This window comes from Cyprinodon tularosa, unplaced genomic scaffold (assembly GCF_016077235.1).
Source record: "Cyprinodon tularosa strain WSP-4 unplaced genomic scaffold, ASM1607723v1 ctg199, whole genome shotgun sequence".
Classification (NCBI taxonomy): Eukaryota; Metazoa; Chordata; class Actinopteri; order Cyprinodontiformes; family Cyprinodontidae; genus Cyprinodon; species Cyprinodon tularosa.
In genome coordinates this window covers 339,914-364,258 of record NW_024038729.1, presented here as the reverse complement: position 1 = coordinate 364,258, position 24,345 = coordinate 339,914, and the positions used below count along the sequence as shown (strand labels likewise).

Genomic DNA, 24,345 nt, shown 5'->3' with positions numbered 1-24,345 from the left:
GTAAATGAGTGAGCTTATATCCTGAGTGGAAACACCAAATAGTGACAAATAAAATGTTTAGAATCAGTGCCTTGGATCAAAGACCAATAAATCAGTAAGAAAAACACTAAATCCATCAGGCAGGGTTGGACTTTTAAAAGAACCGAAGAGGAAAAAAGTATTCAGTAAATTTCACGCATTTTTTCCCAATACTAATTGGTTTTCACATTAATCTAAACCTGGAAAAAATCTAAAAGCACATTCTACACTTCTCAAACTTTTATAGGCCGAGTCTATTTGTGGCGTGATCACAATTATGCACCGCTTTGTGTTGCCTCATTAAATACAACTAAGCTTTTGGTTCTAATGTTACAAAATGAGAGGAAGCTCAGAGGGTGTGAATACATTTAAGGCGATAGGAAACAGAGCAGTTTTTTTTCTTATAACAGAGAAGCTGGAGGAAAATCAGAAGACAAAACATAACAGATCTTCTACTAAACATGCTCCAATTTGTCCCCAGTTACAGTTCAGCTGATTTCATTATCTGGATAGATCTGAATGTACGTCTGAGCAGGCCTGCGAATCAAGGATTTAGAGGATTTGGGATATGTCAGCATGTGACAGCGTTTCAACATCGCCCATCAAAGTTAAGACAAAAATCAATAACTCCATAATCTACAGAGGCACTCGTACAGAAAGCCAGATTATTTTTCATCTCCCGTGTCATTTCCACGCTGCTATCGGCTCACAACGAAGGGCTTCGAGCAGAATCAGGGGGAGAAGCTGATGGGCTGAGAAAAAAATGGCGTGCTTATCTAGCTGAGAGAGTGGAACAGATGCAGGATGTGACTCCGTTATCATGAAGCCGAGTGAAGGGGAGGAGGTTAAAGGATGAGTTTCTGCTGCCATGTTAGTAGAAATAAACTGAACACAAAAAACATTGTTTTATAATCCTGCTTTAATAAAATATTAAGCATCATCTTTCATTATTTACAAAAACAAACAGCCAGAGGGGGAATATTAACTCTAATAACTTAGCTTCAGACTGCTTCTGCTGTCGTCAGCGCTTCAGATTAACATCCATCAGAGCAAAGGGGGAGCGCTTCACACTTTCTATCTCCTTTTTAAAATATTCCTGCAGATTTCAGCCCCCTGTCACGGCAACACAATTACTAGGGCTGATTTTATATTCCTTTTCAAGAAAACTCAGTCTGCCCGACTGCATACGTCAAACCTTAAAGCTGCAGCCGCAACAGTAGAGTTTTCTGCCCCGAAATAAACGGGAAGCAAAGTCCTTCATCTCTCCTCTGGGTTCCAATGTCCGCTTCGTAGTCGCTCTTCCAGTCTGTGCTTAAGGCTCACGTACGAACAGAATGATGCTGAACAAACACAGTAAGGCCACATCGCTCACTACTCGCACGAGAACTGATACAGTACAAATAATTTCTGCTTGTGAGGAATCTACAAACGGTGAGGGGACGGTAACATTTTCACTAAATAAAGCAAAGCAGGACCAGTTGTCTTTAAAATGCAATTGAATATCTCCTTTAAATCACAATTATACAAACCTTTTTTATGTGATTCTTCCCTTTTAATAAAACTCTTATTTTTTCCAGATCATTTTTCTGGTGAAACTGACCTTATAATTAACAGTTACTGACGGTAAAATACAACAAACCCTTACTGCAGATTGTTTATTCTAATACTTCTAATATTTTTAACATTGTAAATCATCAGAAAAAAATCCTACCCTTCAAGTCTTATAATATTAAATGCACCACCTTGTGAGTAAAGAAAAGTCTCCAGAAACTGAACAAGAACAAGTGTTTAAGTGCATCTTTTCTTGTTTTTTTTTTACCCACAGTGCTACAGGGTTGGAGCGGCGCCCGATCAGGGACACCCACAGGGGTCTCCACACACCTTCTTCCTATCCCAGAGGATGCGCAGCTCCTTGGCTGTGTGCTGAGGAGATGACAGCATGTCCAGGTAGCACTCCTTCTCACACAACCAGCCGGCGTCCTGAAAACAGACGTCATTTCATTATCTGCAGCAAACTCAGGCTGGATTAATTACATGGACTAATTTGTTGGAACCTCCCGGTGAAGACAATAAAAAGCATTTAAATAGGTTAATGTTTTCCAGCAGCAGCATAATCCCACAATTATAACATTTTTTTTTTTTAATCGACAATAAGACAAAATGTTTTAACAATAGAGGCACCTAAAAAAATAAGACAAGAGAAGATCCCCTTTATTTAATGCTGCACTGAGTTGATTGTTTAATATTGTATAGTTTAACAACAAAAAACATTTTAACAGTCATAAATACATCATGAATAAAACTTTACTTCCAAAGAAATATACTTGTTTAAAATAGTATTATTGTAGTTCATCTGACCTTATCATAAACCATTATTAAACATGACCTCTGCTCCTATTTTTTTCTTCAGGAAAGGAAAAAATAATGAGCTACAAACATGTACAAATAAAGGTCAGGCTTCCTTCATACAGCTTTGCTTTTATGTAATGTGCAAATGCCTTGCTGCTGCTTTCCTCTGGAGGAAGAGTTATTTGTTTGCATTTATTCATTTTTTCTCCTGGAGTATCTTCCCTCCTAATGTCAAGCCCTGACCTTTATGAATCCAGCTATAATAAAGGTGTACAGTGAACACTGGACAGAACAACGTGGAGCATCAAAAGTCTGATAAGCGATTCTCATTTGTTTTACCTGATACTTCTGCGGCCCGACAGCTGCCATCCATATTCCCATGCTCACGTCTTCTCCCTGTAATATAAAAAAACCCAGACAGGTCGCTCATTTCTACAGTAACGATGATCTGCCTCCGCTGCTCATCGCTCACTGATCTCTACCTGATAGGCTTTCAGCTGCTCTGCGTTACCGGCGAGCCACTGGACCAGGTCGTGAGAAACCACGTATCCTGAGCCGCAGGCGAACGCAGGATAAGCTGGGCTGGCGTACTCCAGCTCCTGCCACTTTCCGATCCGATCCACGGCCCAGCTCTGCCTGAAACTGTGTCAGGAAGTAATATGCTGTCAAAAGTAGAGCCCGGGGTAAAAACTAGTGATGGTGAGATGTAGCCTCATGAGGCATTGAACCGTTTGGCCAAATTGCTTCAACAATCCCCACAGTTCTAACCTGACTCCGCCAGGTGGATTTGCTCCGCATATCCATCTGGAAACCTTCCGTTGAAGTAATTTTAGGAAGGGGCAAAAATACTGGTTAGCTGATTGGCCTATGTTGGTGATAGACGGGCCAAATAAACCAATCAGATCAATGAAGCATATGACGTACTAACAGAGCGACGACGAAGAGGAGCCAATTGATAGATCAAACTCTTGCCGAAACCAGTCGGGAGAAGAGCAAAAACATCTTTTCCTCTGAGAAAAGCCTCCAGAGCAGTGTTTTGCTCTTCTTTCAGTGAAGAAATACTCTGTAATTCCGATAAAACTTGCTCGATAGCCACGCTGACGCTAGTTTCTTCGGCTGAAGCCGCCATGTTCTTTAGACTGAACTGTCGCGCTTCTCGTTGCGTCACACCTCAACCCGCCTCAAAGCCAACGCTGATTGGACGTTCGTTTGCTGAAAGGCTCCAAATTTTCTTTAACGGAGAGTCTCCAGACTGAACTGCGAGTGAAACCTTGAAAGCTTGTGACATCAGGATGGTCTCACGAGGCTACCACAGTTCATGAGGCTCCATGTGAACATGCCCCCGCCTACTGGTTGAGTGAAGAACTACAGTTTGTAATAAAATATGTGATTTTTTCTTTTTTCATTTAAGGTGCAGTTTTTCTGCCATTTTAGTGAAATAAACTCAGACAGTGAAAGTTTTTGTGCAAATTGGGCAATGATGAGTAAAAAGAAAGGTGTTAGTCATTTTTATTCAAACATAGTTTTTGCACATTTTTTGGTTTTTAATTTGGTTGGAAGTTGTGTTCAGCCAATCTTTTGGCTAAAGCAACCTAATTTGGCAGCGTTTATACCCAATCTATATCTTTACTAGGGCAAACCAATGCAAAGACTCATTAGAAAAAATAACTAAATATAATCGCAACTTTCAAAAGCCAAAGGTTGATCTTGAACCATCAACCTCAGGAGAGGGAGTCTGTCTTACAGATGAAGCCTTATATTGTTAATTGTTTGATAGAGAAAATACTATTTAACACTAACGTTTTCACACCAACGTTGGCTTGCTCAGATTTTGATCATTACATTGTTTAATTTAGCCAAAATAGTTTTAAGGAACTAGATTGGTTGTTTTTCCAGCCAATCTATTCTTAGAATCTATCCAAACTTTATCCAGCTGACAGCAAACTCCCACATCTTGACTGAACACTGAGGCTGTTTAGATGCCTGTCAAAATTCTTGTGCTTCCCGAACCACTTCGCGACGCAGTCACGTGGTATCACGCCTCGACACGCGCTTCGGGGAAACGCCCCCTCCATTACTCAACATACGCCTCGGCTCATCTCATAACATCACTGGTAAAAACCCAAAACAAATCAACAGGATCAAAGACTTAAATGTCCTTACTTCCCCCACCAGAAGTTTCTGCGCCTCAGACCCTTGTGGTCAATTTTCATTAACACCGAGTCCACGTCGATGAAGCAATCATCATCCGTCTTCAGCAGCAGACTGAAGTCAGCGTTTCCCACAGACCTGGAAGAAAAGGAATTTGCAACTTTAATTAAAGAGCATCCTACTGTTTGCTACAGATTTACTTTCAAATACCACAGAGAGAGAGGAGAGCAAGAGGTCTGCAAACAGAGTACCTGAGAAGTGAAAACACTCCTGGGAAAAGGCCAAGTAAGATGAGACCATGAAAAAAACATTCCAACATCTTTTCACCTTTAATTGTGTGATAAATCCTGTCTAATTTAACAACGATATAAAATAAAAATAAGCTGGGTCCTTTATCAAACCCCTGAGGGAAATTAGGGCTAAATAATAATACAGAAATATTAGCAACATGAGTTGTTAATGGAGGACGGATTATTGAATTCCTCTGTACACACAGTGCAGAAAGGAGTGAGCGGAATATTAATATATCACAGCTTGTTGAAGAGGCTGCTAATATAATAAATAAATTAAGCGAAAAATTATTTGCCTATTGTAATTAACTGGCTGCAGATCCTTAGACTTTTACTTGAGTACCTCCAGGCATCAACTTTTCTTCATCTGAATAAAGCTCAGCTGACCTGGTTGGAGTTTAACAATATTTGCAACGTCGTCAGTCAGAAATCCTTTGTCATTAAATAAGGTTAATATTTGACTTTGCAGGTAAGAGGCCTTTTTTTTCAAAGAAAATATCTTGTCTGGATTAGAACTTTAAAGAAAAATGCGTTACAGTCTTAAGGTCAGGGTCACAAACTATAAAAAACCCCCAAAAAAACCAAACTATATTTGTTTTGAAACACGATGGTGGCAGCATCATGGTCTGGTGTTGCTTCTCTTTATAAGGCGCCGGATGCTTCAGTTACAATTCAGCCTTTCAGGTCAACAAAAAATGAAAAACGCTAGAAAGTGTGATCATCTGATAAAACTTAGTTGGCCTCAAACCTGAACTTTAGTTGAACTTTGTTCCAAAAGGCAAAATCCAATTCAATCTAATCCACTTTATTTATATAGAACATTATTTATTATTTATATAGCATACATAAAAGCAGTAAGTTTTAAATGAATAAATAAATAAAAAGAACACAGAGGACCACACAGGTATGCAGTGCTAAAAGCCAAAAAAAAAAATTGTTTCTTAAAAAGAGAATTAAAATACTTTACTGTGGAGGCTGTTCGTATATGGAGCGCATGGTATTCCATAGTCTGTGGCCAACTATAAAAAAGACTCTCCCCTCTGGTTTTAAGCCTCGTCTTAGTCCTTATTAGCTAAAGATGGCCTCAGACCGCAGGGAAGATGCAGGAAAGTAAAGCTGGAGGAATTCGGTAATGCACTGAGGAGCCATCCCCACCCCAAAACTCTAAACACTGTGCTTAAAAAACAAAAAATCATACCCACAGTGAAACACAGTGGTGGCATCAAGCGCTTTGAGATACTCTTTATTAAAAGGAACCACATTTTGGGTCAAAGTGGATGAAATAGAGCTACACCGGTCTGTTAGATAAAAAACCTTATGCTAAAAACATGAAGAGAAAATGCGTTTGATTCTTCAGCATTAATATGAGTGCATATCGACTATGAATTACTTCCATTGGCCGAGCCAGAATAAAGAATGCATTAAAATAAAAAATCTGGGGTCAACTGACAGGGTTCCTACAGCATAAGGCAAGTTAAATTCAAGACTTTTTAAGACTTTTTAATGCCACTTGAAATAAAAATTTAAGACTAAATTCACAAGAAACACAAGAAAAACCCGCTTGCGACAACTTTATCCAGTGGTTTATTTTAACATAAACCACTGGATATAGTTGTCGCAAGCGGGTTTTTCTTGTGTTTCTTGTGAATTTAGTGGTTTATTTTAACATAAACCACTGCACTAATGGTTCAAATTTTGAAAAACTTTCCATACAGGAAGAAAGCAAAAAACACACAAATGACAGATATATTTTAACAATTATTTAACTGAATTCACAAACTTTGTTTTAGCAGGGAACAAAACAAATCAGTTTTAAAGCCACAACATAACATAAACTAAGTCTTTTTTGCAGCTATGGCACGGTACTGCATGCATTCTTCAGTTCGTCCTCTACCTGTTGCAATTCTGCCATTTTTTGTTAATATCGTTTTCTTAGTATGTTTGATTTGGTGATAAGTGGAGGCGTTGCAGAGACAAGGGTGAAATAAAAACTGAGAAATATCGGCTGTTTGTCGGTAACTCGATTTTGACGCTTTGTGTTTTGCGCTTCGCATGTGTGACTCCACTGCCTTAATTCCCATCGTTCCGAACTTGAATGGCTTCTTGAACAAAATCCACTGAGCCTCATGTATGTTCCTTGGTACTGGTTTTAGCCATGGAGAAAACTCTTGGCTGGAGACAATTTTCATTACATTTACACTTTTTCATATTTTCCAGATAAAAAGTTAATGGTGCATCTCCCAAATATCCACAATAACAATAATAACAACTCTTTTATTGGTTCCACTATCGGGACGGAACCAATAATGGCGAGCAGTTATTTATTTATTTCTTTTTATTAAAAAATAAAAAAATTGTCAATTTTAACGTTTTATTTAGATTACAAAAATAAATCCTAATAAAAATAATCCTGTTTATCATGTTTTAAAAATTAAGACCTACGAAAGACTGATTTAAGACATTTTAATGCCAATTAAGGCCTTAGTTTTATTTTGAAGAATTCAATGCCTTTTAAGACTTTTTAAGGACCTGCAGGAACCCTGCCTGAAGAGACCAGTAGCTAACTGATGTTTTTCAGTGATAGATTTGGAGAACATTCACAGGCTGGAATAAATCAGATGGATCAACAATCTATTGGTTTAAAGTTGTGCACATTATTGCAACCAGCTGGTTGCAGATTTATTCCTTTAGAAGTTTATACCTGGGTGATATTGAATATCCTGTTTCATAAAATGGCTAAAACCTGCTATTTGAACAGGAATGTGTACACTTTCCAGATCCACTGCAGCTGTCAATTTAAAGCCTGATAGCACTCAGGCAGTACATCCTGCTATCTGATGACTCACAACGACGGAGCTTCTCCGACTGAGTGATTGCAGCCGTAATTTTAGCACAAAGACATTTTGAGGCGAAGGCACACTTTCATTTCAGGTTGCTGATTTCCTCTGAGGGCTCAGGCAATTTGGAGACAGAAAATCGAGTCATTAGCACTTGGCATACCATTTATAGAACTGAAGCAACTTGGAAGGCACATTCCTGTAGGTGTCCACCACGTCTACAAACACGATATCTCCATGCCTGAGGCTTTCCTCCTGCAGGGCAGCATCCTCCCGCTTCAAACCGGAGGCATGCCTTTCCATTCTGGCAGCGCGGCCTCGCAGGAGTCCCGACAATCCGTCTTCATCTGACGCGCAGGTAGTGAAGGAAGGACCGACACCATGGAGGTAATGCAGAGTGAAAAGAAAGCAGACAAGTTGAGATGGATAAAAAGCAAAATAAAAGTTTTTATTCTGGAAGATATTAAACAAGAATGCATCCTTAAGAGATAACTAATTACTGGCTGTCAATGGAATGATAAAGCTGCAATATCTTATAAAATGGATCATTAGTTCTGTTTTCAGAAATACTGAATAATAAATTTCCTTTCATTTCACACAAAATAGCTGCGAATTCATTCTCAGACAGAAGCAGACATAAGAACATGCAGGCAGAAATCAATAATCCAACAAAGGCAGGTGTCCATTTCGTATAAGTTTAGTTGCCTTCAGGTATATATATATATATATATATATATATATATTTATATTTATATTTATATTTATATAAATAAAACCTAATAACATAACCTGCCAGAATGAGCAATGCATTTGGAGTATTTTATATCGGGATTATCTTTTTTATAACAGATGTTTCTTGGAGGGTTTTTCTCGAACAGTTTTCATGCAGCTGATTCGATTCCCCTGCAGAACTGACCGTAGATGGTGAATGTGAAGCCTCCAGCCAGACCAGGAAACCCAAGAGCACTTCTGTGAGGCAATATGCCCTCTGCAATCTGAATTTCCCCAAATCAATACAAAAAAGAATAAGAGAGAGCAAAAAAATGAAACACTTTTTAAAGTTTAACATTTTTGGCTATCTAGCTCTGGGTTTCTTTGAAATGTAAACACTTACAGAGGAGAACTTGAGGACACCTCCTCCATCATTGAGCTCCACAGAGGAGGAGTTGACAGTGGTCAGCGGAGCAGAGTCCTGACTCTCCCAAACCAGCGCCCCCTCAAAACCCTAAAGAAACAAACTTCAGTCAGGTGATATTACGTCATACTTGGCTCCGATTTCACAAAAAAAAAAAGGTTGTCCGAGTGCAAAACCTGAAATGCAGCACTAAACATGGTGGTAGCAGTATCATGCCGGGGGATCAAAAGCTGATCAGAGGCTTCAAAACAACATCATTTGGTTCTCAAAGTTGTGGGAGCAAGAAAAAAAAAATCTCACTTCCTGTGAAGTATTTAGCTGCGTTTAGCATTCAGCTACTTATGGTTTCCATTAAAGTTTTCTCTAGTGTTAGACTAGAAGTAGACTGAAGTAAAAGGCATTAGTTCAGCTGAGAATCGTCATACTTTCATGTGCTTTACTGTTTGTCTGCTGCAAAAATTACCATAAAATGCAACAAGAAATTATGGGAAAACTTTTAGTACCCTATCTGACCCCCCCCCCCCCCCACTGCATTAAAGACTAATGTCAAATGTAGGTACTTGACTCCCTGCATTATGCAACAAAGTTAAGTTCTCAAAAAGCAATGAGTAAATGCAAGATATTTAAAAATGTTGCAGCAGGCAGGGCAGCACAACACTTCAGGCATTGACTCAAATTTCTCTAAAGCTGCAAAACTAAAGCTTTAAACCCCAACAAGGAAATATAGCTTCATTTATCTTTAACCTGACGAGAAAAACCTCTGGAGATCGTTTCTGTTAATATTAAATGTGTAAAGTTAAGAATAAAAAAGAATAATTCAAATAAAGATAAGCAAAAAAATATATATTTAATTTATAAGCTAAAAGGGGAAAAAAAATAAAATAAAAAGATGAAAATCCAGGTTTTTGATCCTGATTCAAGCCTGGGGGATTTCTCCTCTGGTTCCATTGAAGTGAGGCACCCTGTGTGAGAAACTGACCTTGGGCAGGATGAACTGCTCCACTGGTTTGTACCACACCCAGTTTGCCATGGTTCCCATGCTAATGGAGCTGAAGCGAGCTGTAACCACTGCCTCCTGCAGAGGAAAACCAAGAATTTTCAAAGAATTAAGTCAGATCCAAAAGTAAAATATGGAGTCCTCCTGCTGACCCTAAGCTCTGTTTCTACGAGGATTCACACACAGAAAAAAAACCCATAAGGCTTGTGCACTACCTCCTGGTCCAGCTGCAGAAGCTTCACCGTCACATTGCTGTGAAGTTCAGCTAGCGTCCCACTGGAGAACACCCCGAGGCGGGTTATCACCACCGGGTGCAGGACCTTAAAGTCTAGAGCGATAGCTGTGACATCAGAGGGGACGAGCAGCGCCGGGTGATCCACTCTAACAATCTCCATCTCTGCATCCTGTCCTGTCACTGCATTACAGAAGGCAAGAAAGGTACACTTAATATCCATTCCACATGCATTTCTTTTCCTGTGATAAACACTGTAGAAAATAAAACAACAATGTTAAAGCAGCACCATCTAAGGAGCTGCTTCTCTCGATTTCTGTTTAAAGCGAGCTTCTGCTCCCCATTGTGGCTTCTTTATCACAAACAGAGAAGTTTATTATGCAGGAAATCGATGAAAAGATCAAGGCTGTTAAAAGAGAAACAGGCGTTTCACTTTCAATGCAATCTACACCAGTTCCACGGCTCCCTCCAAAATAAAGGCAATTAGAGGTGAGGAATCACAGGGAGCGAGCGGCGGTTTATCAAACTAAATGTCTTCCTCCCTGTCAGAATGGAATTGAACTGCAGGATCTGAAGATGTAGGCGAGGTTTTCTGTCCTGATTAAATACAAACGCCTCGCCTGTGCAAACCTTCTAAACAAGCGGTGCAGAGCAAAGCTCACCGCTTGCAGAGGCCAGTTAGTGATGTGCAGACGAGTCAGTTATATTAGTAATACCACTTAATAGGTAGTTATGGTAAATTATTTAAACATTTAACAACTAGCTTGGTTTCCAAACAAAATTTGACAAATTATGGATGCCATTAAGTTTCTTTTCTTTCCATGGAGAGCATTAGTGGCTCAGTTCCTTAATAGAGCTCCTGACTGAGCTGCCAAAAACTTGTATTCATTAGTGTTTCCCAGTGAAAGGCCCAGTGCTTCCCTGTTTAGCCTAATTTTCTAGATATAGTTTTTAACTAATTAAGATTTTAACAAATCTAGTTTTTAACAAAACGATAAAATCAATTATCAAAAATACTTGTAGAAAATATAAACATCCTTAGAAGGAAATCTATACATTAAATGTAGCATTTAGTATTTAAATAGTGCAGCTTAAGTTGAAACGGTCTATAAAATCGACTGGTGGTTTAGCTGATTGTTAGCAGGGATTTTTATTTTTATTTTTTTTGCATAGGTGCACCCAAACAGCATTTGACACAGTTTTCCAAGTTTACTTTTGTTTATTTAAAACATGGTTTCTAAAGATAAAGCCCTCTCTATCGCTGCTCCTCTTTGATGGAATAGCCTCCGGCTGCACGTTAGGGAGGCTACTTCTTGCCAAATTTTAAAACACGGCTCAAAACTTATTTTTATTTGCTGGCTGAATTTAGTTGTTGTGACCTTTTTCATTTAGCTTAAACAAAGTATTATTATTGCCTTATTTCATAGATTGTATTTTATACTTTATATTTTTACTTTATTATTTTTAGCTATATTCAGCAATTTGTTTTCAGCAGTAGCTGCTTTAAAGCGCTCTACAAATTAAGTTGATAATAATGAAGATTAGTTTGACCATTAAATGATATGATTGGCACAAGACTTTTAGCCACTAGGGGCACTAGACCTGTAACTTCCAGGGTTAGTTCCCCTGAGAGAAGCTGGGTAGAGAGAAGTTGCAAAATAAAAGTTTCCTTCTGTGTTTTGGATTCTGTGAGCAGACAACTCTGGACCAGCAGAATAACAATCATGGAGTTACTTGTGAAGACAAGAAAATGTTCCCTCCAGTGGATTAAATCCAACATCAGAGATCTAAAAATATGTCTCAACAGGTACAGTAAGAATCATAGCTTTTCAATTAATTTCATTTTAATTATATAGTACCAATTCACAACACATGTCATCTCAAGACAGTCAAATTAATTCATAGTTTTCTATCCAAGGAAAAACGGTTGATTGCATCAACTCATTGACTCGGATGCAATCCCTCACACTAAGCATGCTTGTAAGGACAGTGGAGAGGAAAAACTCCCTTTTAACAGGAAGAAACCTCCAGCAGAAGCAGGTTCAGTGTGAGCGGCCATCTGCCAAGGCCGACTGGGGTTCAAGGAGACAGAAGCAGAGATACCAAAGGCAACTGTAAAAGGCGACCACGTCCAGGAAGAGAGCACATCCAGCCAGGCACAGTCAGAGAAACAGGACTACACTGAAAAACAGGCAGATCTCCAACATCTATAAACAAGGCTGTTGATGGCAGCAGCACAGCTGATATTTCTCTCCAGAATAGTGTCACAGCTAAACAGGAACAGACGAGGCAAAGCTACTATGAGAAAAAGCAGAATGAGCATAACGTTTGTGCTAGCTAACAACTTTTAGCTTTGTTAACTCATGTTTAAAGGGAGCTCAAACTACCATAAAGCTGTGCTCCAGGTCATGACTTAATCAGCAACGGATAAAACCCTTTCAAGTTACATAGACAAGTTTTTTACCTTTATTGTTTCACAATTTGTGGGAAAATAAAGGGATTTTCGATTCTATTCTGTTTTTTGAGAAAGCTAGCCTGCATGTAGCATTGATATGTAGTAAGTGCTGTATACTGACCTAAAATAAAAATCCTTCCAGACATCTCATTGGGCGTATCATAAGTTAGGAGATGTTGCTTTAAGAAAAATACTTATTATTTAACATTGTAATACACCATCTATGTAACATCATGTTTTATTCCAAAAAACGATCCACTTGGTTTCCAAGTTTGAAGACGTTTTGCTTCCCATCCAGGAAGCTTTTTCAATTCAAATTCAGTGCACTAATTTGAATTTAAAAAATTGAAACGTCTTCAAACTTGGAAACAAAGTCCAATGGATTGTTTCTTAACTTTTTTGGAATGACTATAACCTGGATGACTGAGAATCTCACCAATCTGGCATTAATTTGCTCTCTTTTTTGTTTTGTTTTGTTGTAAATATCTCTTAAACATCTTAACAGTATATGTGTTGACAAGTGGTGCAAAAGTTCCATGAAACAATGAGGAGCTCATATGGGCTGTAACAGAATGGCTTTTAGGTGACACACTGGTTTATGCCATCTTATTTAACAGAGCTGAAGTAGCAAAAGAGACAACTGCTAAGTTCGCTCAGCATCCACCTGGTGTGACAGAAGAGAGAGCGGTAGCACACTCATCCTGAATTAAATGGTGGTGACAGAGGAAGGAGTTATCAAGAGTGTGTTGCACAAAGGGCAGATAGGACTTTCGCATAATAATTCTCCTTCTCTGTCTCATACAACTTCAAAGTCATTACCATAGGGACTTTCTTTACTAAGCACAAAGGTTTACAAATTTTTTACATATATCAAAGATGCATATTAAGACAGTTTTTTTTTTTTTTTTTTTACATGATTACGTTTGTGTGATAGATGGCTTTTTCAGAAAATGGAACATAAGTGAGTGTAAATGTAGAATCATTTTCTTCTTCCATACTTTTCCAGACTCACAAACTACCGGAAGCAGAACCAAATAACTATATAACTTTGATGTAATCTAAGTTTTTATGGGGCGTCTGAGGGGTTTGTCATCTCCCCCTGCTAAAAAGTTAGTTTTGACCAAAGGGGAAAGGAAGAGAAAAGAAGAACAGGTTCAGGACAGGGCTCAAACAAGTATAAAACAAAGCATTTACTTCTTGGAGAGACTTTAAACTAAAACAAGGATGCAAAACTGATGCACATCTGGCAACGTTCTCAATGGACTTTTAAGTACCACATTTGTTAAGCACTTAGTGTTACTACAGTGACTTTAGAGTGACAGATTTTTTTGTCACTCACAGTGATGGGCAATAAGTCCAAACTTTATATAATAATATATTTCTCTGAAAGAGTCCATTGGATATTAACCCAATATTGCTATAAAATATGTGAAACCCTTAGGAGAACTGCTGAAATAGGCCTCAATAAATGCCTGTACAAACGTATAAAAACTATTTTGCTATGTCTATGAAACAATTTCAACATAACATTTAGTACGTTTTAGTGGTTTCTTTCTGTCACTGACTCCTTTTTCCTAAGCTTCAACAAAATTAAGGAAAGCAACTCATTACTAGCTCTAATAATATAAACTGAAGATCTCTAGTTAAATCGCAAATCCCCCGAAATCGGTGTAAAGCTCTCTATGAGGTGGAAGTTAAATGCTTCCCTAAATGAGGTCCCAGGATAACCTTATTACAAACTTGGACCTTCAAACTCTGTCTGGGTTTTTCCTCTCCCAGTGGATCCACCTTAACTCAACCAAACCTGGCTTGCCAGGTTAAAAGGAGATAGACCCTCCTGGCCAGTAAGTGGTGCACAATCGTTTACTTTCACTCCAACCTCAAGTTGTACTGTCTCCAGATGGTTAACAGGTTTTGATAAGCAAACCTTAACTTACCTGAAAATACCTTAAATGAATTAAACCTGAGGATGGAACGGTTTATGAAAACCATTCAAACCATTCGGTTCGATTCGCATGTGTTGCGTTCGGTTCATGCACTGCTCCTTTTTCTCATAGGCGAAGTGTGTACACTCCAGAGCAGAAGGTAGCGATACTGCAACCAAAGCCAACCACCAGTAGTAAACAAGAAGAAGAACCAAAGCAGCGTAGCCGGGTGTAGCAGAAAAAAATCAGTTGTTGTGGAGAATTGTGTGGGTATGGCGAGTGGGAAAGAACAGGAGTTGGAAGACGCGCCAGCAGCACTTTATAGGTCTGCTGTATGGGACCACTTTGCATTTATAGTGACCTACGATGACGGCGGAAAGAAAGTTGTTGATAAAAACAGTGTGCAAGCATTGTGCAACACATTTTGTTTATGCTAATAGCAACACGACCAACATGTCAGGCTAACAATCAACATATACCGAACCGAAAACCGTGACCACGAAACCGTGAACCGAACCGAACCATGGATTTTGTGAACCGTTCCACCCCTAATTAAAACCCAAATCAGTAGATCAAATTAGGCCTCATAAGTAAGTCTCCAATGAGAGAACAAAGTCGTCAGAAGGGACTAAAAAGGTGCTAAATATAGGCGCCAAGTTGGCACTTTAAGCTTTTATACTGGGGTTCAGCAGGGGATGTGTTATGCTGAAAGCAGCTGTTTGACAACATGAAGCTGCAGTTTTAACCAATGTTCAGCCTTATTTTGCTTCCTTTTCTGGTCTTCTTGAATCTGAGAAATGTGCTACCATGGAGCTCCTAGCGTCTACCGATGATCTCTATTTATTCACTGCATTGCAGTTGGGCTGAAAAAACTTAAGTCACCAGCCGCCATCTCGGTTCTCCACACTGCCACAGAGTTGTGCCATAAAAATGCCTGTAATGTAATGCAATTACCATAACAATGTAATCAGTACATGCATATCACATGTACATCATCAATTTAGTACTTCAGATAGTGTGGGTGAGGAGCTGAGGAGCAGTTGTTGCAAAGTGAAGACATTTTGCTGGTCCTCATGCTATTTTGCTAACAGTTAGGTTTATGGCTAAGGTGTCAATTGAGTTAGGGTAAGGGTGAGGTAGACATTGGTAATGGTTAGGTTTAGAGTTAGTTTTAAGGGCAGAATATACTTCTGCAACCGCACACATCAAATGTCGCTTGGGTCTGGTCATGAACCAGTTTGCTTCTGCACCGTCGGTCTGGAATTTCTAGGGACACTAGGGTTGTCAAAAGTATCGAAACTCAAAAAAGTATCGATACTGAAACGTTGTATCCGGATACAATACTTGTTTTTAAAAGTATCGATACAGTGCCACCACCAGTGGCACCTAAGCAGTCATTCATCTAAAGTGCAGAATAGAGGAAAATGCATATTCAGAAAACTGTGTGATTGAATAATTCTGTAAACTTTTCAGTTTCAGACTTTTTTTTGTAACAGGTGCAGCTGCTGAGAATTATTTTTGTTTCTTAACCGGTTTGGCTAGTGTCATTGTTATGTGTGCAAAGCATAGCCAAGGAAGGAACACTTCATTTTAATTTTATAAGTTTTTTATCAAGCTTGCTTAATATTGTGCACAGCATACAACCTTTATTGTATTTATTTATTGTATTTTATTTATTAATGAAAATATTTCTGTAGAATTTTGGAGTCTTTGTTTTTGTCCTTGTGGTATCGAAAATGGTATCGAGTATCGAGTATTTTCCTTAGTATCGGTATCGAGTTGAAAAGTTTAGTATCGTGACAACCCTAAGGGACACACAGCAGTTTCCCGCCAAAGTGCAAAGGGAAGCCTATTCAAGAACTTGCAAGAACTTCGGTGGATGGTCACGAGAACTTCGGCGGCGGCGGCATTTATCTTCCAAAACAACAATGACACGTCTGCAAGGTATCACGGTCACGGAGAAGGATCTAGAGTTGCTAGACTTCCAAGAGGATATATTTATTTATATAATTTGTCTGAGGCATCATACAAGTGGTTGCAATTCCGTGCCTCATCGATTAATCTTTGGTCTTTCGGTGTTTAAAAATGGCACACCGAATCGAGAAGGACGACCACACAGGCACCCGTAAAGGCATACCAAAGACCAATCACAGCTGCTTTTTGTCTGCACACTTCCCCTTGAGGTCTGTGTGGGTTTGGAACCGTCCGACATGTAGTTAGGATTTTTTTTTAGGTGCACAAAGACAGATTTGAAGTCCTGAAACGATTCGATTTTGATTCATTCAGTTCTAAATCGATTAACTTCGATTCGATCTGTTTTTACAATAATGAAAATGGTTCAACTGTGTTTCAACATTTTCATGTATTTTGTTTTTTCATGTCACATTAAAGACAAAGTGAAAACTTGTAAATCAGACAGTTTAAACATGAGATGTGAACAAAACTGTCTCATAAGTGAAAACTTGTTTGTGATAGACCATTGGTAGTACACGGTGCTTTGAAGTTACCAGCCGCCATATTGGTACTGCCTATTGAGACCCATTCGAATGTAAACAATGCGTGCACTACAGCAGGCATCCCCAACCTTGGTCCTCGAGGCAAACCTCTAAAACCTGCAGGACAGCGGGCCTTGAGGACCAAGGTTGGGAATGCCTGCTGTAGTGCACGTATTGTTTACATTCCAATGGGTCTCAATAGGCAGTACCAATATGGCGGCTGGTAACTTCAAAGCACCGTGTACTACCAATGGTCTATCAGCAATCCAGTGAATAAATAAAGATCAGTGAGATCTACAAACACCTGAGCTCTAAATCAGGTGATCTTAACCCAGTGTTCCCATTGGTGCAGACTCCATTCATGTCAACGTTGGCACCTGAAGAAAGTATCTGTATATTCTTGACACCTCAAAATGTGAAAAATAAAGTATTTCTTACTTATTCTTTATTAATATTTTTATTGTAAATTACTCTAGATGCTCTGTGGATGTGTTGTTGTTCAACAGTATTGTTTAAGTTGAAATCCTGATAGGGCAGAGAAGTTATTTATCTGAGCTGAATATTAAGAGAAGCTAAATTAATTTTCCTGAATGCAAAGCACAAACTCACAACAAAAAAGCAAGAGCAAAGTTTAAGGGGCTTATTAACATTCCCGTCATTGTAGTCCCAAACACAAATGCATCACAAACATGTTTCAGCAACAAATTAACTTGTGCTTTGACCTGAATCCAGCGTCTAGCAGCTAACTGTCTTTAAAAGCAGCAGCTGTCTGTTTTTTTCTCTCTTCCAATTACACTAAGCACCTCACAGTGAAGCAGCCCGCGATTTTGAGGCAAATCACGTCAATGCATGTAGCCATTAACACAGCGACGGCGAGTGGGGAAAAAAAATAAAACGCTGCTCTGACCTTAAAGGCTGTCGTCTGAAAAAAGTCCATTCAGATGAGCGGTAATTATGTTTTCGTGACAAGCAGAAATCAGGGAGCTGGACGGACTCTGAAGGTGAGAGACGTAACCATCACTGCAGACGTCCAATCTGACAATTGATTCCAGTTACAGCATATATGGTGCATCTAAGCATGACTAGAGGGATAACCCTGATAATATGAGGACAGCTGTAGCTCTGAATCAGAACATCAAAACAATAAAAAAAAAAAATATGAATTTTGTGGTGCAAATAAACTTCCAAGATTGATATATATCAACTAAAAGAACGGGTTTTGTTCATGTTCCTCTAAAATGTCCGAGCAAGTCCATGGGTCTATTTGAAATAACCTTTAATTCCAGTGACTGTCAGTTTTCTGATTTCCAAAAGGATCTGTCTGATTGCAGTATACAGTATTTAAGTTGTTTTTTAAATCTACGAATGATCTAATTTTTCTAGTTTAGAAATTCAAGGGATTAAAAAAATAAATAAAAAATCAGTAGCACATACATCTAAAATGTAGTTGTGCTGAGTAATTTTTTTGCTGCATGCCAAAAGTCTCTCATCTGGCTGTTTTTTGGTAGAAACAAGAGTCCTTTTCATTTCCCCATCACTCCAGCCAAGAGATAAAAGTGTGTGAAAAATATGAGCAGATATCCACGCCCACTCACCAGCCCTGCCCTGGTGCCAAAAGGCTTTAAGATCAAGAAGACTATATTAAAATTTTATGTTGCTTTCTGTGTTAATCAGGAGGAAAAAAAAAATCAGAAACGGATCACAAAACTTATTTTTGTTTAGGTTCTTCAGAGACTGATACCGTAGACTCTTGATAAATGCCAGCTCATTATGCTCTGGGCTTCTATCGCATATCTGTCTAATGTAAATATTTTTGCACGTCGAAAAATTTGGCAGCATGATCACCAAATGTAATAACATAAAAATACACACAGTATGGAGGACCAACTCGGCCATATTTGAAAATAAATACAGAAATAAATAAATGCTCAAGAAAAAAATAAGCATACAATGAATTGCCCCCAAAAATACAATTAAACAAAAACAAATAAATGTAGGTAGAAATTAAATTATACAATGAGACATAAATGTATGAATCTCTTTTAAAGGTATACTATGCAACCGGTGTTGATTTTCCAGCGAGGCTCCCCCCAGAGGGCGAAAGTAAAAGTGCACTGTCGTAAATACGCTCAGCTGTTCTCCTCTGGTTTCTCCGTCAAGCCAGGCGCGGTTGTTTTGAGCTTAGCAGACAGGCGAACGCAACGAATCACCATGTCTACTGCGGTAAGTGACTTTTTTGTTCCAATTTTCAAGTTTGAAAATTTTGCATGTTTTCATACATTATTTGTTATGCATGTGTCTAAATAACCCGACATGGGCTTTCGCTGTTTTCTCGCTGGTTCCGCCATGATAACTGCACAAATATCGCCACTGCGCTAGCAACGAGCATGCCTTTCACTGGGGGCGTGTAGCAGTTCTCGCCGTAAAGCAAGACCGACTCTCGCAATGCACGAGACTTCTGAGCCTGTGGGTGCGGGCCGAGAAAACCTTTTTTTTGACCTGAAATGACTAATTTAATCATCCAAAACATTATGGAACACATTAATTAACTGAAAAATGTTGCATAGTATGCCTTTAATTCGCTTCTTTATATATTCGCCTTTGTAATAATTACCTTATTTATTTATCGTCTGTTATCTTCAACTTTATTGACTTATTATTTATTTTTTGAAGTATTTATTCATGTGCATGTGATAATATTTTTTGTCTGTTTTATTCTTCCTTTGTATTGTACAACTGCTGTGTGAATATCACAAAAATGATCCCATAATATCAAACTATAAAACTCATGCAGGTCTATGCAGAAACTCAGTCTGCACTGATCAAGATTCAATCACCTGAAGTTATCTTTCAAAAACTGATGGTATCACCTACTTTGATTAACTCCGCTCATAATAAACAGATCACTTGGCGGCTTTCATAGACAATTACCTTCATGGAGGTCAGTTTATCTTTGAATATCATTAAATATTGCAGGGCACAGTTCAAAATTGCTATTTTTTTGTTCTCATAAACACATCATTTAACCTGGGAGCTTCATAAAAATTAAAACTTTATTTCATATCACATCCAAAATATGTTTAATTCCCTGATTTTAGATTAGCATGAACAGCGATGGACACGTTATTTAAACAAAAGGAACTACTCGTTATTCAAAGTGTTTACTTTTTATTACCTAAAACGTCAATTTTTGGATGAATTTCTCTAATTGAAACATTAAATATTATTAGGGATTCAATGAGAAAATATAAAATGTTTAATATGAACTAAAAACTAAACAAATTCCTTAATGAAATCTAAAGATGTACCTAAAAGTCTACTAATTTAGACCATTTTATAGTGTGTTAGATGACACAAGTGAGTAAAGACACTTGGTTGCAATATATCTATTTAGATGTGGATAGTAGTTTGGAACAAAAATAATAATTAAGCAAACTAGATGTTTTATAACTTGATATCTCTGCACATTAACAGGCTGCAGCTACAAAATAAGTGTAATAGTGGAAAATATTACCTTTCAAGCACAATTTTGGATTCAAATTAAACCAAAGCCACACCACTTTAAAAGTAAAAACAAAAAGAAAAAGAAGAATGGTATAAGACTGAAGAAGAACTTTCAGTTGGTGCTGATGGAGTCGATGCCAGGAGCTCCGTTACAGAAGAGCTGCTTTTAACTGAAATGGAAAAAGTCTTTGTTTCTGGATATAAGGAGCAAATCGCAGGAACATTTAGCCATTGACTTCAGTCAATCTGAATCTCTCCTCATGTAATCAGTCTGTGTGAGCAATAGACCTAAATCAATTAATCTTATTAATTGTGATTAATCGATTAATGAATTATTGTCAACTAATTTAGTAATGGATTAATCATTAGTTGATTTTGTAGAGACTAAAACATTTTTTTAATTGATTATGTCATCAAATATATAAAAAAAATATATATATAAACATTTTGCATTTAATATTTCATCTCTCAATCTGCTCTACCCAGAACTCAAGTGGAAAAGCTTTAGTTTCACCTGATTTCTTTTTATTTAAAAAACATCTCCGTTAAGGAACCTTTTACAATCACATTATTAATCGAAAAAATAACTGACTGATTAATCGATTTGCAAAATCTTTATTTTAAGCACTAGTTAGTGACTGATGAATGCTGCTCAGCCAATCGGCTTCACATACACCTCTATCTGTGCTCTCCTGCTCCATCCCTCCCTGCTTGAAAAACAGAAAGCAGTGCAGTTCTGCAGCAGAGACAGTGAGCTTATGAAAAGTTCCTTTAACTGATCAAGGCCTAGTAAACCGCTGCACTAGATTGGACATAACATATGGTTAATAATCAACAATGAATCGACAACTCAATAACTCCCAACACTGAATATAAGGCATTTTTATGACACAATAACATTGACTAACAGAAAGTAGCAAGAATTATTTCTATTGTAGCCAAAATACTCAACCATATTCATTATTATATTCATAATCATTTTTAGTTAAAATACATATTTTTGCATGCTAAATTTTGGTCTAATTTGCAAAGAAGAAAATAACCAGCTCTGCCCATAGATGAGGGGAAGAGGGGCAACGCTGGGTTCATTTATGCTTCATGCAATGCTTAGTTGCATCACATAAGCTCCACTTTTCATGTTAGTAAGCTGTTTCTTGTTTTACCAGCAGCAGACCCAGTCAGTCAGTCATTTGCACAAAAGCCTTGGATACAGAAAGGCAAAAGAAAGTTGTCCTTGAGCTGTGGGTGAGCATGAATAAAGCTTTTTTTTTTTTATGCTGAAAACTCATTCTTTTCATTGTATCAAATCCGCTGCTGTTGTTTTGCCTCAAAGCCGCCTCTGACAGCTGCAGCACATTGCAGAGGGCGTCTCTCGACATTGCAGTCCGCAAAATCCGACCTTTTCATCTTACCTGGCTCGCTGAAGTTCAGGAGGGAACAAGAGTAAGGATCCTCCCTGTCCTCGTCCGGAATGGGGCATCCGTGTCGACCCACGATAAACTTCACCGCCACTCTGAGAAAAAGAGAAGGAAATAAAGCAGCGTTAATCTTTTGTTTAGTGCAACATGCAGCTAAAACATCTCAAAAGCCTGTCCATCTCTCCACCCTCTGTTACCATGGTTACTAAGGGTTGCTTAAAGGCCATCACACCTTATCGGGGCCCGGATCGTGAAAGAGAGGTGGAGGAAAAAAAAAATGAAAGAGAACAATATTGCCCAGTGGTGAGGTAGAGATAAAAGGATGGATGCCAGAGCCTGGGATCCGCTGCCAGCTGCAGGCTATTTTTTCCCTTCTACACGAGTTCAGATGGGAAAGTAAAGAGAGCGCGATGAAGTTAAGGCATCAGTTTACAAACCTGCGCTTAAAGTGTGGGTGATCTCTAATGTATCCCAGCCATGTTTCTCTTATCGCTTGTCGAAGGTCATGATGATGCCGCGCTGACAGGACTCCCACCAAAACATCCCAGAAAGGCAACGGTTCATCTGCAATAACAAAAAAAAAAAACAATTTTTTTAATCAGTTCAAAACTTTAAAACGGATTTACTTTTAACAAAATTCAGTTAGACAATCAATTTCTCTGCCAGGTGGAAAATGAACAACATCACTTGTTTTCAATATTTTCATTTTATTTATAAGATTAAAATAAAGTCTTTAATTCAAAGATGCTATAGAGCGCCGTCCCCAAAGAGACAGTTTCATCACTCTGATGAACACAAAGCCTCCAGGTCGATACCAAGCCTTTTTGCACCAATCCAAGCATGTCATCCTCTTTTGTAGGAAAAAACAGATCATACATCCATATTTACAAGAAAAAAAATATATATATATATATATTTTTTTTTTTTTTTTACTGTTATGCACAAACTTAAAATGAATGCTTGTATTTTTATTGATCTAGTGAATAAAAAAAGACTTAAATGAGCTGGGTTACTAGGTAATAATAACTAAAACATAATTATATAGGAAGCCAGCTGGATTAAAACATATATTTACTGTTATAAATACTAATATATATGCCATTAAAATGTCTAACATGGAAAAACTGTAAAAGCCTTTGCACCTCATTATTATGGAGAGCAAATAAATGTGATTAATATTTAAAATGTCTATAAAGCTTTGACACAGGACAGACCCCCGCCCTTCTATTTTTCTATAAGACGGAAAAATAAATAAATAAATATGTGAAAAGCGAAAAGATTTAGAGTAATGTTTTTTTTCTCCTGATAATAAAACAAAAAAGATAGGAAAAAAAATCAAAATATTAGAAAAAAGTGCATCCATCGTACATTAGGAGCAGTGAAATTTACACTTTAAAGCAGCTTCCACACACCTCTGCAATAATAAAATAAAATAAACAGATTAGAAATAATCCAGAGCAACTGTTTATATAGATGAAAGACTGAATCCTAATCTCCCAGATTATTCCAGCAACGCCCAAAACTACTGAAATAAAATATTGACATTATTTACAACTAAAATACACATAATAACACCCAGCTAGAGATGAACTATCTGCTCCCAGAGATTTATCGCCACATCCAGGCGGTAAGAGGCAAAGTTAGCAGCTGCTACCATGCGGGAAAAGTTCCGGAGAGGTAGAGCCGCGGAGGGAGGCGGAGAATTAAAAGTACCCGAGTGAGTGCTGTTGTCCAGCGGCTCGCAGAAGAAGGCGAAGGAGGGTCGCTGTGCCAACCACAAGTGCACCAGGACGGCGACAGCACAGGGCAGCAGGAAGAGCGCTAGCCTCCGCATGGACGGAGCCCTTCATTCAGCCGCGGCGGGGTGGAGCTGGAGCGGAGTGGAGCCTCTTCCTGAGCCGCGCGGCTGTGGACGGTGTGAGCCGCTCCGTGTTTGCGCTTCATTTCAGCTCCGCAGCTCTCCGCCGGGCTGCCAGCGCTGCCTCTAGTCCTGCCTCCGCCGGTTAGGGACACTGACCAATGGGAAGCGAAGAGGGTTTCCGCGGTGCACCCTGGGAAATGAAGTTCAAGGTTGTCTTAGCCTATATCTACGTAGTTCGCTTGAAAGTAATAAAATGTCAAAATAAATCCTGATAATCAAACAAACTGAAAAACTAAAACACAGAATAACAGATAAATAGCCAAAAAAAAGAATTAAAATATGTTTCCAGCCTTAAAGAATTTTAAACTCTCCTTCTTACATATAAAGCCTTAAATGCTCCATTTTATATCAGAGATATGATTGTTCCTTATGTTCCTAACAGAGCACTTCACTCTCAATCTGCAGGTTTACTAGTGGTTCCTAGAATTTCTAAAAGTAGAATGAGAGGCTCCTCTCCTGTGGAACCAACTTTCAGTTTTAGTCCGTGAGGCAGACACCCCGTCTACTTTAAGGCTAGGCTTAAAACTTTTGTTTTTGATAAAGCTTATAGTTAGAGTGGCTCAGGTTATCCTGAGCTATCTCTATAGTTATGCTGCTATAGGCTTAGACTGCTGGAGG

General features: G+C 38.4%; 1 protein-coding gene across 1 annotated transcript; it reads right to left on the bottom strand.

Moving 5' to 3' along the window:
- Positions 1–1,734: 1,734 nt before the first annotated feature.
- Positions 1,735–23,811, bottom strand: b3galnt2 (beta-1,3-N-acetylgalactosaminyltransferase 2). The gene is made up of 12 exons (XM_038284154.1): positions 23,520–23,811; positions 22,244–22,370; positions 21,801–21,901; positions 9,993–10,192; positions 9,760–9,855; positions 8,760–8,870; positions 8,562–8,640; positions 7,809–7,992; positions 4,531–4,656; positions 2,850–3,009; positions 2,707–2,763; positions 1,735–1,998 (listed from the first exon to the last, which is right to left on the bottom strand). Exons 1-12 carry the CDS (start codon positions 23,638–23,640, stop codon positions 1,870–1,872), a joined length of 1,491 nt encoding a protein of 496 aa, XP_038140082.1. The 5' UTR covers positions 23,641–23,811; the 3' UTR covers positions 1,735–1,869.
- Positions 23,812–24,345: the final 534 nt, after the last annotated feature.